The sequence below is a fragment of the Peromyscus leucopus genome, chromosome 8a (genome assembly GCF_004664715.2).
Source record: "Peromyscus leucopus breed LL Stock chromosome 8a, UCI_PerLeu_2.1, whole genome shotgun sequence".
Classification (NCBI taxonomy): Eukaryota; Metazoa; Chordata; class Mammalia; order Rodentia; family Cricetidae; genus Peromyscus; species Peromyscus leucopus.
Window position 1 is genome coordinate 34,526,122 of NC_051085.1, and position 13,806 is coordinate 34,539,927.

Below are 13,806 nucleotides of genomic sequence, written 5' to 3' on the forward strand. Positions count from 1 at the left end.
ATTTGAAGACATAGAAACAGTTCACACAGCCTGGGTCAACCTTGAACGGCTTCCACTTGGGACTAAGTGGTTCTGCTTCTGTGAGGGTCAACCTGTGTGCTATAAAACAGCTAGCTGCATCCTGGGTTTCTAACCCTCCAGTGTTGCCTGCTTACCCCATCCCTATGCCATGGCCGTGACAACCAAAAAATGTCTTTAGACTAACACACATCTTAGGATGGGAGGAAAAATACCACTGTTGGTTGTGAGCCATTGATAAGCCACTGTAGGAGCATCATCAAAAATTTTTGCAGTCACAGACATAAATCTCATTTACATCATTGTAAGATGTCCACCTTCTGGGAGCACGGCAGAAGGTTGTAAAAGTTACTCACTTGCAGTGGAGACACCTGAAGTTGTGCGGCAGAGTGCTTCCTTAGCATAAACCCCTGAGTGTAATCCCTACCCCTGCTTTAAAAGGCAGGTACAGTGGCACACACCTGTAATTTCAGCACCTGAGAGGTGGAGACTGAAGGACCAGAAGTTCAAGGTCACCCTTGACTATGTAGCAAATTTTAGGCCAGCCTAGGGTATGTGAGACCTTTCCCCATGCCCCCTCTCCATTCTCTACTACTAACTAGGTAAACTCCTTCCACTATAACTAGTCACCACAATACTCTGATCACTGGTTCAAATGCCATGTAGAGCCCCCCATGCTGAAATTTTATTTTAACCATTATTAAGCTATGTGCTTGTCAAGGTCTAGTTCACCTCTACCAAGAGGCCTTCTCTACAAGACAAAAGAAGTGCACGTGCTTACCAGCACATTAAAAGTACGCCTTTGATAAGCAAATTATAAATCCCAACTTAAGCATATAATAATGTGGGACCAGAAAGAATGCCAAATATTCAGAAAGCAGACATTCCAATCTTATGTGATAATCACTATGCGCCCCTGAAACAAGCTTCAACTCCTCTTGGCCTCTTGATTTACCTCAAAATCTCTGAGTCTGGGGATGATTTCCTCAAGCAAATGTAAATCTCTGGAAACCTTGGCCTTTACTTTATTCCATTTCCCCTGGACATCATCAAATTCTTGTTTATATGTTTTTCCCACATCAGGAAGCACATTTTTCTCCAAAATCTTTGTTTCTTCTGAAAGTTTATGTAATGTAGGTTTGTGATTCTCAAGGGTTTCATCAAGAGCCTGAAAAAGTTTCAAAAGATTAAAACCATACACAACAATATAACACTGTATGTATCTGCACAGGTGTAGTAATATGAGATATATATCATATACAACAATATAACAACGTATATATCTGCACAGGTATAGTAGTATGATACATACACAAGAATGTATGTGTCTGCACATGTGTAGTAATATGATATAGATATATATCATACACAACAATGTATGTATCTGCACAGATGTGGTAGTAAGATATATACTGATACACACACACAGTGAAAAGAGGGAAGGAAAGTATCTTACTTAAATAACATTAAAAAAAGTCATAATCAGAAAAATCAGAGCTTTCTCTTCAGGAGTTTTGTGGGGACGGCATAATGCATTCTGTACACTGAAAACCCCTGGCACAGCACACACAGTGGGTCAAGAACACAAGGTCAAGAGTTGGTCTCTTTTATCAGGCACGACAATGCAGAGCCTTAGGGCCACTAAGAAAAAAGCAGGGAAACAGTTTAGCCAACAAAACATTTAGTATCAATTCAGGCTTGGCATGGTGGCTCATCGCAACCATCCCAGCACTGAGGCAGAGGGATTGCTGTCAGTTCTAGGCCAGCCTGCACTATAGAATGGAACCCTGTCTCCAAAAAAGAAAAAAGAAAAAAAAATCAGTTCAACTAATACAACTAATACACCTCACCTCATTTTAGGGGAGATATTTAGCAGACTATGAACAGGTTTAGAATTTTATGTGAAGTGTAAGAAAATACTTTTTTTTTTCTGGTAACATTTAATGATGTATCTTTTCTGGACCTCATATAAATTGATTGAGGTAATTAAGCTACAAATTATAAATTCTTAGGTGCAGGGTAGTTCAATAGATGAAGACAGCCGCCACAGAGACTGAAGACCTCAATTCTATCCCTGGAACTCAGAGCGAAAGAGAAAACCAAGCCCCCAGCGTTGCCCTCTGGACTCAGCACGCACCCACCTTCACAATACTACCACTAGCAAATAATAAGCAAAAGTTAAAATCGTCTTTAAATCTGCCACCTTTATAATCAAGTCTTGATCATTTTTAAAGACTTAACCAAAGAACAGCCATTTTCTTTTTAAATTGCTGAAAAACGACGACTTCAAATGCATAACATGAGCCGTCAGAAATAGAGTTCTCACACACAGGTTACCTTTTTCTCCTGCAGGGCCTGCTCCGCCTTCGTGAGATCATCAAGGGCGTTCAGAGATGTCTGGGCCTTTTTTTCTGACTCACTTAGCACCTCTTTCAGGGTCTTCAATGTTTCCAAGTATGCAGGTCCAGGTTGGCTCTTCAGCTCTGATGATTTAAACATACTTACTTCGGGGACAACAACGTAGAAACCTAATACTATTATTGTCTGCACCATTAATCTTTTATATTTAGTAAAAAGATTCCAATAGATAATAAATTAGACCCCATGATTCCAATTGAAAAGAACCTCTGTTGGTTAATCAAATAGGTCATCCCTCTGGCATTTCAAACAGACAGATTGTGGCTTCGTTCCTCCGGAGGCCGACGTTTGAAATATTAACTCGCTATCATTTTTCTTCATTTGATCATGGTGAAATGTCTGGATGAAGCTTGAAGGACAACATTCCTTTTGTCTCGCACGACCTCCCCTTCCCCAACCGCTACACAAAGAAGAAAAGAAAGCAAAGATCCCTCCCCCAGCCTCCCTGACATCCCATGAGTGTACACAAACTGTATGGGAACCCCACAGACAGTGAGGAACATGGGTGTCTGGCAAGAGCCAGCCAGCACAGCGCACCCCTCTGTGGCTCTGTAAAAATCCCAAACAACCAGCATTTGTGCAGGAGAGGAAGTGAGCGCAATGAGAGGGACCAAGAGGTGAAACCAATTAGCAGCCTAAGTTCAACTGCCTGCCACTGATCCTCATCAAAACCTGAAAGCTTGGCTTGTACCAGTCAGCTGAGAAGGGAGTCTTCTCTGGTATTTCTGTCACACTGTAAGTTAACTGATTTCCATGAGCAAAATGCATCAAGTCCAAATGCACAGTTAAGAGAAAGGCAACATGACGCGTTTGTCTATGGCGCATACATCCCTAACGTCTATACATCAGGAGCTGACGGAGTAGAGGGGACAGTCCCGGCACTGAGGGCACACAGCCTTCAGCAATCCAGTGCAGCAATTGAAGAGAAGATATATGTAACAGGATGCACAAGCTTTCAAAATCCTTCAAAGCCCACTTCCCCAACAAGATTTATGCCAGTTTTCCCAATTCCAAATTCTTTGATTTTGTTCACATTCTGGGAGCACAAAGTGATTTATTTTCAAGGAGTAGGTGGGGCTGCTAAAACCCTAACCACTGGGAACAAATAGAAATTGATGATGTTTTTGTTTGGTCTGAGCAGGTCTGAGCAAAGTTGTTTCTCCCATAAAAATCTCCAGAAGGGCGGGAGTGCAAACCATGTGCCCAGCATGCACAGGTCCTGGGTTTCAACACATCCCCACAAAAAGAAAATAAAGATCTTTCAGAAGTCATTATACCCAATGTATACAATTTTAGAGCATGTGATGCTGTCTATTTTATACACAAGTGTACTGGGTAGCCATTCCAGCTTTGGTCTGGAAGTTCCAACCCCCACTGAGGCTTCGGTAACTATCACGCCTACAAGGCGGGGCCAAGGGAGGGCCCTGAAGACCGGAGATCCGGGACGTGCCATGCTCTCTGTTCCTGGACCCTGGATGGTGGAGGTTGACCGAGCAGAGCTCCAGAGAACACTGCCGGACTGAGATACACCTTTCCAGACCCTGCGACCTACCTATCCCTTCATTTGTAAGTTGCGCCACTAATAAACTTTTCTTTTAACTACGTGGAATTAATAATTTTACCAATACACAAGTGTGAGCATAGGAAATAGTGTGAATGTACTGTAAGACCAGAAACTCAGATACACTGAAAGTTTAAATATTGGGAGTCATTTTTAGATTAAGGCAAACTGAGAGGGGAGAGAGAGACGGAGAGACAGGGAGAGACAGAGAGACAGAGAGAAGAAGTGACCGCCGCAGAAAGCCAGGGTTTACCATTCTCTAGTTGCCGCTGGCGTTCCTCTAAAGCCTTCTGCGCGACCTGGTAGTGACTTTGCAGGTCATCGAAACCCTGCTGGACAAAACCTGGGACAGAGGGCCGAGACCTCAGGGCTGAGCAGCTGGCACACAGTGCATCGATTCTGGGGCGAAGGCCAAGGAGATCTGTCAGCTCCCTCTATGGAAGAGAAAATATAGTCCACTTCAATCCATGAAGAAGAGCATCCCCAGAGAAAGTTAGGAAACAAGTAAACACAAAGCTCATGATATAAGATCCATTGTCTCCTCCATTCTGCTCTCTCTTCAGATCGTAAATTCTTTTGCCGTTTACAAGACACAGCCTCTCGGGCTACAGGCAGCTTGGTGGGTACGAGCACTTGCTATGCAATCATGCAGACCTGAGTTCGGATCCCCAGCACTCATGTAAAAATGCGGGCATGAACATGTTTGCCACCCTCGTGTTGTGGGAGGACGGAGAGAAGAGGACAGCTGGGACTTACTGGACAGCAGGCTCCAGCTTCAGTGAGAGACCACGTCTCAAGGAAATAAGGTAGAGTGTGGTAGGGCAGGACACCTAACGTTCATTGTTGTCCTCTGGCCTTCACAAGCAGAGACGGGCACACGTGTGTGCACACATACACACGACTTCACCGCACACATTGAATGGCATATCCTCTTTATATATGAGACTCAGCACAGAGAGGCTGTATAATCCAGATGATTGGCACCCTACCTGGCAGGAATCCTTCAAGCTTGGCAAGGGCTGCTGGGGCGATTCAGAAAAGGGTGTGCCCCTCAGCCACTCTTCCTTCGCCTTGATGGTTTTGTCAAGGGCATCGAGCTGCTTGAAATAAGCACTGATATCTTCCTGAAGCTGGACCTTCCTTCCCAGATCTTCCAGCTGCTGAGACACCGCCTTCCACTCTGATGAAACCCTTTCCAGAACATCGTTTATTTCTTCAGTCGAAAGGCCCTCTATACAAACAGAAAAGTCCAAGTTCATCAAAGCAGACACTTCATCCAGTAATAGCACGGTTGTTTAGAATTGGTCCTACACACTCTGATACCCTGAGAGGTGAGGCCATGTCACCGTCAGTGACTATTCCCTTAGATCCCTTCTAGTACAACCAAAAATCGAAATGATCCACCTATGAGTAACTGGATGTCCTTCCACTCCTTGACCTAAGGGAGCAAGCCGCTCAGAAGCGGTGTGGCTGTCTCACAAGGCACAGCAAAACAGAGCATCCGCCAGTTCCTCCTCCAAGAATGCATGCTGCCATCCGTGACACCCTACCACTCTGACAGCTTCTAGTCTGATGCAGCCAAATAAGCTCAAATGCCTGAATTTGTGCAGAGCTGGACAAGTAGATAGCTAGCAAAACACAGAGCTGGCTCAAGTCTGTGGCGACGAAAGATGAAATGGTCCCCTCCCCTGCAAGCAACTGGGTACATGCAGGAACATGAAACCAGGAGCCAGGCCCCAGAAGCATCCTCAAGCCTACTGAACATTCTAAACATATAAATGAATATGAAAAACCGCCAAAGTGATGATAAAGATAGCTGCTTGGGAGACACACCTCAAAAATGCCACTATTCTTATTATGTTAATCTTATAAGGTTTACATCTATTTGCTTATGTTGTGTTGGGGGCTGCCCACGTGCCAAAGCATACACATGGAGGTCAGAGGACCAACTACCAGTATTGGTTCTTTCTTCCCACCATGTGGGTCCCAGGAAAGGAACTCAGTCGTTATGTTTGGTGGCAAAAGCCTTTACCCACTGAGCCATCCTACCAGCCACTGAGAATCTTAAAATTTTTTTCTCGAATTTTAAAAAAGTACCCAGTGTTTTTAGAAGTGATTTTTTTAAATTATCTATAACAATAGGTCTTTCCATATTTTTTTTCCAGTGCTATAAATGCCATCAAATCTTTTTAAAATGAGTATGAGACGGTATAGGAAAGTGGCAACAGGATCTTTCTGTTTGGCAGACATCTGTGCTAAAAAGGTAGAGTCAGCATCTTCAGGATATTTGTCAGAGGACAGTGGAATGAGTCTTCTTTGTAAGCATTTTTGACCAAAATCCACAGTAGTGAAAAGTCAACTTAAAAGGAAAATGTCACGGAAAACAAGAAATCACTCCTGTTCCACCCACAATACAAGTTTAGAAGGTTGTGTGTCACACAACACTCTCCTAGAAATCAGAAACAAACATGCACGCCATGGATGAAAAGCACTACCCACGTCAGCTGTTAAAGTGCGCTTCCACCATCCGGCTGGTACCAGGACACTAAACCGAAGCCAGGCCTTCATACCAAGTCCTTGTGCAGGTATCACTGTTAATGGAGTCATGGGCAAGAAAAGGCACCTTTTTCTTGGCAACTGTGTGAACAGCGGTGATTCAGGCCGTGCTTCGGCATGGTTATTTCCATTCTGGTAGATGCAAGCAGAGTAACATCGGCCACTTTTTTTTGCTCTGGGATTTTTTTGGGTTGTTGTTATTTCTTTCCCCCTTTTTAGGGTTGGCTTTTGCTTCCAGCAGTTATTTGAGTGTTATATACGTGTGTGTGTGTGTGTGTGTGTGTGTGTGTGTGTGTGTGTGTGGTGTGTTTGTTTCTGTGTGTGTCTGTGTGTGTATGCACATGCACACACACAAACATGCACATGCACCCATGCTCAGACACATGAAAGTATGTTCATGGTAAGGCTTGTGAAAATGTCTTTCTCCATCACTCTCCACCTTACGTATTGAAGCAAGGTCTCCTGAGGAACTCAGAACTGGTCCATGTGGTTGGTCTAGTCAGCCTGCTGGATCTAAGGATCCCCTGTCTCTGCCTTCAGAGTGCTGGGTTGGCTGACAAATAACAGCATTTATACGGTGGATTCAGGGGATCCAAACTTCACTGCTAACACTTGCAAGGCAAATATTTTAGCCACTGGGCCATCTCCCCCATCCCAGCCACTTTAATTTTAGGTCGGGGCAATTGATGCTGAACAAAGAAGAAAAGAAAAGCTGGAAACTTAAAATTTCTGAGAGGGAAGATTAGCACCATTCATCTAAAAGCTGATGAGAGGGCCTCATTGTGGTACTAGGGCAGCTGAAGAAACCTCTGCTACATAGTGAGTTCAGGGCCAGCCTGGGCTACATGAGACACTTTTTCAAAATAATAAGAATAATAACAATAAGAGTTTGGAGAGATGATAGTTAAGAGTACCCAATGGTCTTGCAGAGGATCCAGATGTGGTTTCCAGCACCCACATGATGGCTCACAACAGACTATAACTCCAGTTCTAGGGGATCCAATTTCCTCTTCTATTCCCAGTAAGTTCTAGGTGCATACATACAGCAAACGCATGCACGCTAGCAAACACTTAGACACATAAAAGAAAAATAAATCATCAAGAAAAATTTAACCCACAAAGCAGTAATAACAAAACAACTCACACATACAAAAAAAAAGTTAAAGACTGAAAACTACTGGTTTGAGGATTTTGTCTAACTCACCTGCCACTTTGTGCCATGGTTCTTTATAGCTTAGATCAGGGACAGAAGCAGACACAAAACACTGACGAAGATAGGCGAGGGAATCCCACCTCTCCCGGGTAGGATTCGGACATTATGTAAAGTGCTATCAAACCCCGTTAAAACTGATATGAACTTACTAATAAGTTCCTACTGTAAGCATTCCTTCTATTGTTTATTTTACAAAACTGTAAAGAAGCGGGCAGCCTAACGCCCCAAATAATGCTCCCAGAGTCTCCTTACTGCCGTCAGCAAGAGGACTGACTGTCAGTGAAACAGACAAGCAGGCTGTCCTCATCCCAGCCTCAGCCGCTTGGAAAGCCCCTCAGGTGCCTTACATGGCAGTCACGGCGGTAGCACAACCCCAGCTCCTGAATGGGTAGCGCCAACCCCTGAGAATGTCAGACTCTGCACTGAACATTTTGCACCCTTCGGCGAACACTGGATAACGACACTGCATCCATTAACAATGAGGCCGGAGCGGGAGCACTTTCCCCAGCGGCCCCAAAGCACTGCTGTGATCGCTGCAAAAGGGGGTCGATCCGACACTTGGTACAAACACAAAGCTTTATTTATTTGGGGGGGGGGGGTTTGCAGGGATGGGTACAAACACCCTTTCTCTGGCTACGTGAGTGGGATGTTTAGCTCACCGGGTGAACTGGCTGGAAAACACAACTCCTAGACGGCTTTCCCTGGTATTGCAACGTCAGGCCCAATAAGAGGCTTCTCCTGAGTGGTCCTTTCTCACCTGCTTGCAGGCGGATGGGTTGAGTGAGTGACAGGAAGAGAGAGGAAGCAACAGAGACTGCAGAGGTGACACCAGTGAAATCAAAACTGTCAGATCTGAACCAGGGCCGCAGTGGGGGACATGCGGAGACTGGTCGCCTAATAGCTTTAGAAAACACAGAGTAGACAGCCCACTTGGCCAGTGTGTGCAAAGCCCTGGCTTCAATCCCTAGCATGGAGGCGGGGTTCAGGGAAGGAGTTGGGGGAGGGGGGGAAGGAGGAAGGATGCGGGGGGGGGGGGGGGGGGGAGAGCACAGAACTGAGCAGACCAGGAGATCTAATCCTCAAAAGGAGCAAGGAAGTCAGCTGCTTGACACCTGAAGGGACAGACCTGAGCAACTGGCTGACCACGCTATGCAAACAGCAGAGGATCCAGCTGTCTACACAGCTGCAAAGCAGACAGGGCCTCGACTGACCGCCACGAAAGGGCAGAGGTAACCAGGTCCTGAGCCGTCGCAACACTGACCGCAGCCAAGGCCACAAGCCGCAGCGGAGCAGTGTGTGAGAACAGACAGGGCATGAACAAGAAGGAAGGTGGAGGTAAACTGAGGTGAAGAGTTGAGGCTGGAGAGAGACAGAAGGCAAGAGAAAGCCTGAGAAGAAGCCGCAAGCTAAAGTCCCCCGGAACAGATCCCGAAAAGCTGCCAAGTCTTTAGAGCCAAGAGCCTTAGCCACCACGGGCACGGAAGCACAACACTGACCATTGCCAAAGGGACGAGGAATTCCTAGAGCTTAGGCCCACTCACAAGGTACAAAGCCAGCCACTTTCTAGGGCTGAGGAGCCCCGACTTCCTAGCCGACACAATAATGCTTCTAGAAGAGCCCCACTTCGGGAAGCCGGCACAAGACCTTTAACACTAGGGGGCACTCCTTGCTATTGCTCCTGCCTGCTGAGGCCATGCACTGCTGTCCCATGTGAAGAGAATCAAGAGCTAGCTGCCTGCAAGGGACTAACCCTTCCCTTGCCGATCCATGAATTCTATGCAGGTGGAGCTAAGACCCCGCCAGCTGACGGACAGCCTAAGTATTTTTAGAATAAGGAGCAGGTGCGCAGGAAATGCGCTCTTTGGTGCCCTCCATCTAGAGTTCTCAAGAAGGGAGGTTCTGCAGGAGGCCGACCCTCTCCTACTTGCTCCTCCATATGTGCTACAGTTGGCATGTACCCACTACAGTTTCCGCCCTTCTACCAGCACCGAAGGCACCACGTGACCCTCACCAGACGGGAACCCCCACCCCAGTCTTGGACTTTCTCAGCTCATCATCTCTTTTCTTAAGGGGGCGGCGGGGAGAAAGGTCCACCCCCAGCAAAGAAATACCTACCTACATGCCGTCACAAAAACAAATACTAATTTTAGGTTTCTCTTTGTCTATGCAAGACTTTAGTGGGGTGGGGGGGAGGTCTTTATTGCTTGCAAAAATTTCAAATACAAGTGACACCAAATTTAAGTAGAAAGAAAATAAAGTAGAGTACTTTAATGTGATCCTCTGACAATGACCAAAAATCCAACATCAGTGAGTGTCCTGGTTAGCTTTAATTGTCCATTGGACACACCCTAGCATCATCTCAAAGGCAAACCTCAACTGAGGAATTATCTAATATCAGACTGGCCAGTGGGCACATCGTGAGGGGAAAGGTCTGGATTGTTAAAAGATGTGGGGAGGTCCAGCCCACCATGGGCAACACCATTCCTTAGGCAGGTGGTCCTGGGCGTCACAGGCCAGGCAGCTAGCAGGCTGCATCCTCCACGGTTTCTACGGTCAGATCCCTGCCTTAGTTCCCACCCTGACCTCCCTCAATAATGAACGGGCTGTGACTTTTCAGCTGAAATAAACCCTTGCTTCCCCTGAGCTGCTTTGGGTCATGGTATAGGTCACAGCAACAGAATGAAACCAGAATGCTGGGTAAATTTACCATAAGGCAACTTCATATCTACGATATTGCCAGCATAAGAATTTTCCCTCGCCTATATAAAAAATTCAGAGTATGTAACCCCAAAGGTGAGGTTATGAAGTCTTGTGCACTGTTGGATTTTAATTGCTCGGCTGAGGTTTTCAAGGTTTCTAGTTTTCTGACACCCCACCCCACCCCCACCCCATGTGGGAGCAGAATGACTTTGATTTTATCTGTTTTTAATAAAAAGCTTCAATGTAAGATTTCAGTTTTTTTAAGAGATTCTGCTGCCTCAAAAAAATTGAAAACCGGCTTTCTTTTTTTCTAGCTTTTTCTATTCAATGTTTTATGTGTTAAACTGCAAATATTAAGTGTCACCTTCTTAAAAAAAAAATCTGAAAGAAAACCCCCGCAGGGTCTCACCTTTTCCCATTTGCTCTAGAAGGATTTGTCCGGTTTGCTTCAGTTCATCCAGTCGGGGGATTCTCTCTGTCTGCTCTTTTTCTAATCCCTGGAAATAAAGCCCAAATATAAAATACCGAAAACTTCCTCTCAATATAATACCGATGCTATTTTAAAATCTCATATTTAGTGCCCTCTTAACTGTTCTTTAGGTATTTCAAAGTTTACCTACAAAGTATTACAATGAAAAAAAACTAAGCAATTCCTGGCCACTCTCTAGCACTCCGAGAATTAATAACTCTGAAAAAAGAAAATTTCAAAAACAATGATAGCAGTGACTATAAATTTTAGATTCTTTTAGAAGGAAAAATTATATACTCTGTAATTACGAATTACTATCGAGGGGAAATCATTCGAATTAGCATTTTGGGTCTAAGATATCCATTCACAAACATAGTTTATTTCATATCATAAGAATAAAGGTTTGGGCAAGCACCTTTAACCTCAGCACTTGGGAGGCAGAAGAAAGAGGACCTCTGTGAGTTCAAAGCCAGGCTGGTCTACAGAGCAAGTTATAGGCCAGACAAGGCTACGTAGTAAGACCCTGTCTCAAACAAAATGAAAAGGGCTAGGGGGTGGGAGGAAAATAGAAGAAAAGAATGGTTTGGGGACAAAGGAACTCGACATGCTATGACAGAGCTCACCAAGGAGAAACCAGAGAGCAAGAGAATAATTTTGAGCCTCGGAATTATCTGCTGGCATTATGGTTGGTCCAGGGTCTAATTCTAACTCAAGTGTGAGCACAGCACATTCCACATACAATTTTAAAATACCGACAAACTGCTTTAGAACCCAAACTAAAGCATTTTTGGTCTGAAAAATTGCCCTCAGTATCTGTGGAGATCTGCCAGACACCAAAATCTGAGACTGCTCAAGCTTTTTATGTAAAACATTGTACTATTTGCCTATTGGCTGTATCTATCCTCTTGTAAGTTCGAGTCATCTCTGGTTTGCTTAAAATACCCAACAAGATGTAAAGGTAAGGGGAACAGATGTTATGCTGTGTTTGACTGGGAAAAGTGACCAGTGTGTGTGCATGTGTAACTCAGATACAGACATCTTCGGACTCACCACATGGTACCTGAACAAGACAGAAAGTTGCAGTTCTCTAACAAGGCTGTTAGGTTGGGATGAGGGGGCTGTGAAACAGTGGCAGGTCACGGCAGGGTGTGTGTGCACACTTCATTCAGATTCTCTGGAATGTTTGGTGTGCAATGAGTTCAAGGTTTGCTTTCAGTAACTTTCTAGAAATGCTCTTCCCAGTATTTCCCATCCAGTTCATTGGCTCCATGGATCCAATGACAAATTGTAATTTATTTTTAAAAGCTATCTTGGGTAAAGAGAATGTATTGAGGAAATTCTAATACACCAAATGTTTTGCTGTATACACAGGCAAAATATCTTTGGAACAGCACAAAGTCCTAAGTTACTTGATGTCAGACAATGTAGATCTAAACATATTTAAAACACAGAAATGATGACTGGGGGAGAGGGAGAGGGAGAGGGAGAGGGATGTATGTATGTGCATCTCAATGGTTCAGGAGGAAAAAGGGGAAAAAATTTAGAATTCCTCCTCCATATGGGGACCTGATGTTTAGTGTGACACTCTAAAAACCATCTGCGGCTACATTTATTTCACAGAATTTTCTAGGCCCTGCCACATCTCTAGGCCAACAGCAAAATGAGCCTGATGGGTTATTTTTATTTCCTAGCATGCTTGTTTTATACTTTACCTTCAATTTCTTTTTCATTCCCGAAGTCTCCTGCAACTTCTTAAACTCTTTCATCTCGGTGTTCTGAATGGCGCTCTTGGATTTCAAAATCCAGTTCAACAGCTCCGCACTTACAGCATCAAACCTGGTTTGAGATGGAGACGTTAGCCTCTGACATTGGCTTGCTATCACTGTGGCTTTGGCCCATTAAAGAACAACCTGAACGCCCTCCAGGCATGTGCTCTCAACCAATGCCCCCAAATAGAACAACTACCCATAACAGTATCGTACTTTCACTATTAACACACTACAGGGTGAACATACTGTAGGGTTAATAAAATAATTAACATTGTTTTACTTAATTGGGAATCATTTGTATCTTTATAAACGATTATAGATAACAAAACCCAGATTTCGTTAGATGATAACAGAAAAGAACAAGTGCAAACATTCCTAAAATTGTCTTGTTTTATACAATACATAGTTAACTAGACCTAGCTCAGCCTTCAAGGAGCTTCATGTCATCAGGAAGCAATGGAAAGTGACAGGTCATAACAAAAGAATTTGCTAGGTACTAATTGCGGAGCTCCAGAAGAGTGAATCCTCACCCATCCAGGGAAAGGATGGTCTCAGGGCTTAACAGTGGTTATGCTTAACAGCTTTCCCTGCAAAGGGAAGACAAAGGAAAGGGAGGCCATACTTTGCAAGCTACAAATGGGTGTGTCTGGTACAGTGAGTGCTGTGAGGTAAGACTCATTAGCAATGAGGCCAAGAATTACAGGGGCCAGTGACTGGAAGGCCCTGGTGATCTATTACAGAATCTGGACTTAAACAAAGAGCCATAAAGGGTGTTGGGCACAGACCTGATAAGAATCTGTTCCTAGGGTCCCGTTCACTGTGGGGACAGAACCAAAGAGTGCACAGAAAAGGCTGCCGTAGGAAGGAAGCAGGAGGAACTCAAGAGAGGGGCAATGGGGGAAGAAGAATGGGCAGGTTGGGCATGGGATGCAGAAGCCGGTGAAAAGAACGGTGAGCATGGATGAGCAAGCTCTTGGCCAAGCCCTTCATGTCCATCACTAACACAAAGAATCCTCAGCACACCCTATGAAAACACACCTCTGATTACTCCTGCGAGAGTGGAGGCAGGAGAGTTCAGAGAGCTGTATAAAGAACTTCCACA

General features: G+C 44.7%; 1 protein-coding gene across 7 annotated transcripts in view; it reads right to left on the reverse strand.

Annotated features, from left to right (window-relative positions):
* Utrn (utrophin) overlaps window positions 1–13,806 on the reverse strand; it is a 514,855-nt gene that overhangs the window by 341,690 nt on the left and 159,359 nt on the right. For all 7 annotated transcript variants that reach the window (XM_028861232.2, XM_028861242.2, XM_028861237.2 and 4 more), the window contains 6 exons: window positions 12,648–12,771; window positions 10,876–10,963; window positions 4,987–5,228; window positions 4,251–4,431; window positions 2,356–2,501; window positions 974–1,186 (listed from right to left, as the gene is read on the reverse strand). In XM_028861232.2, the coding sequence (XP_028717065.1) occupies window positions 974–1,186; window positions 2,356–2,501; window positions 4,251–4,431; window positions 4,987–5,228; window positions 10,876–10,963; window positions 12,648–12,771 (994 nt within the window). The remainder of the gene's footprint in view (window positions 1–973; window positions 1,187–2,355; window positions 2,502–4,250; window positions 4,432–4,986; window positions 5,229–10,875; window positions 10,964–12,647; window positions 12,772–13,806) is intronic.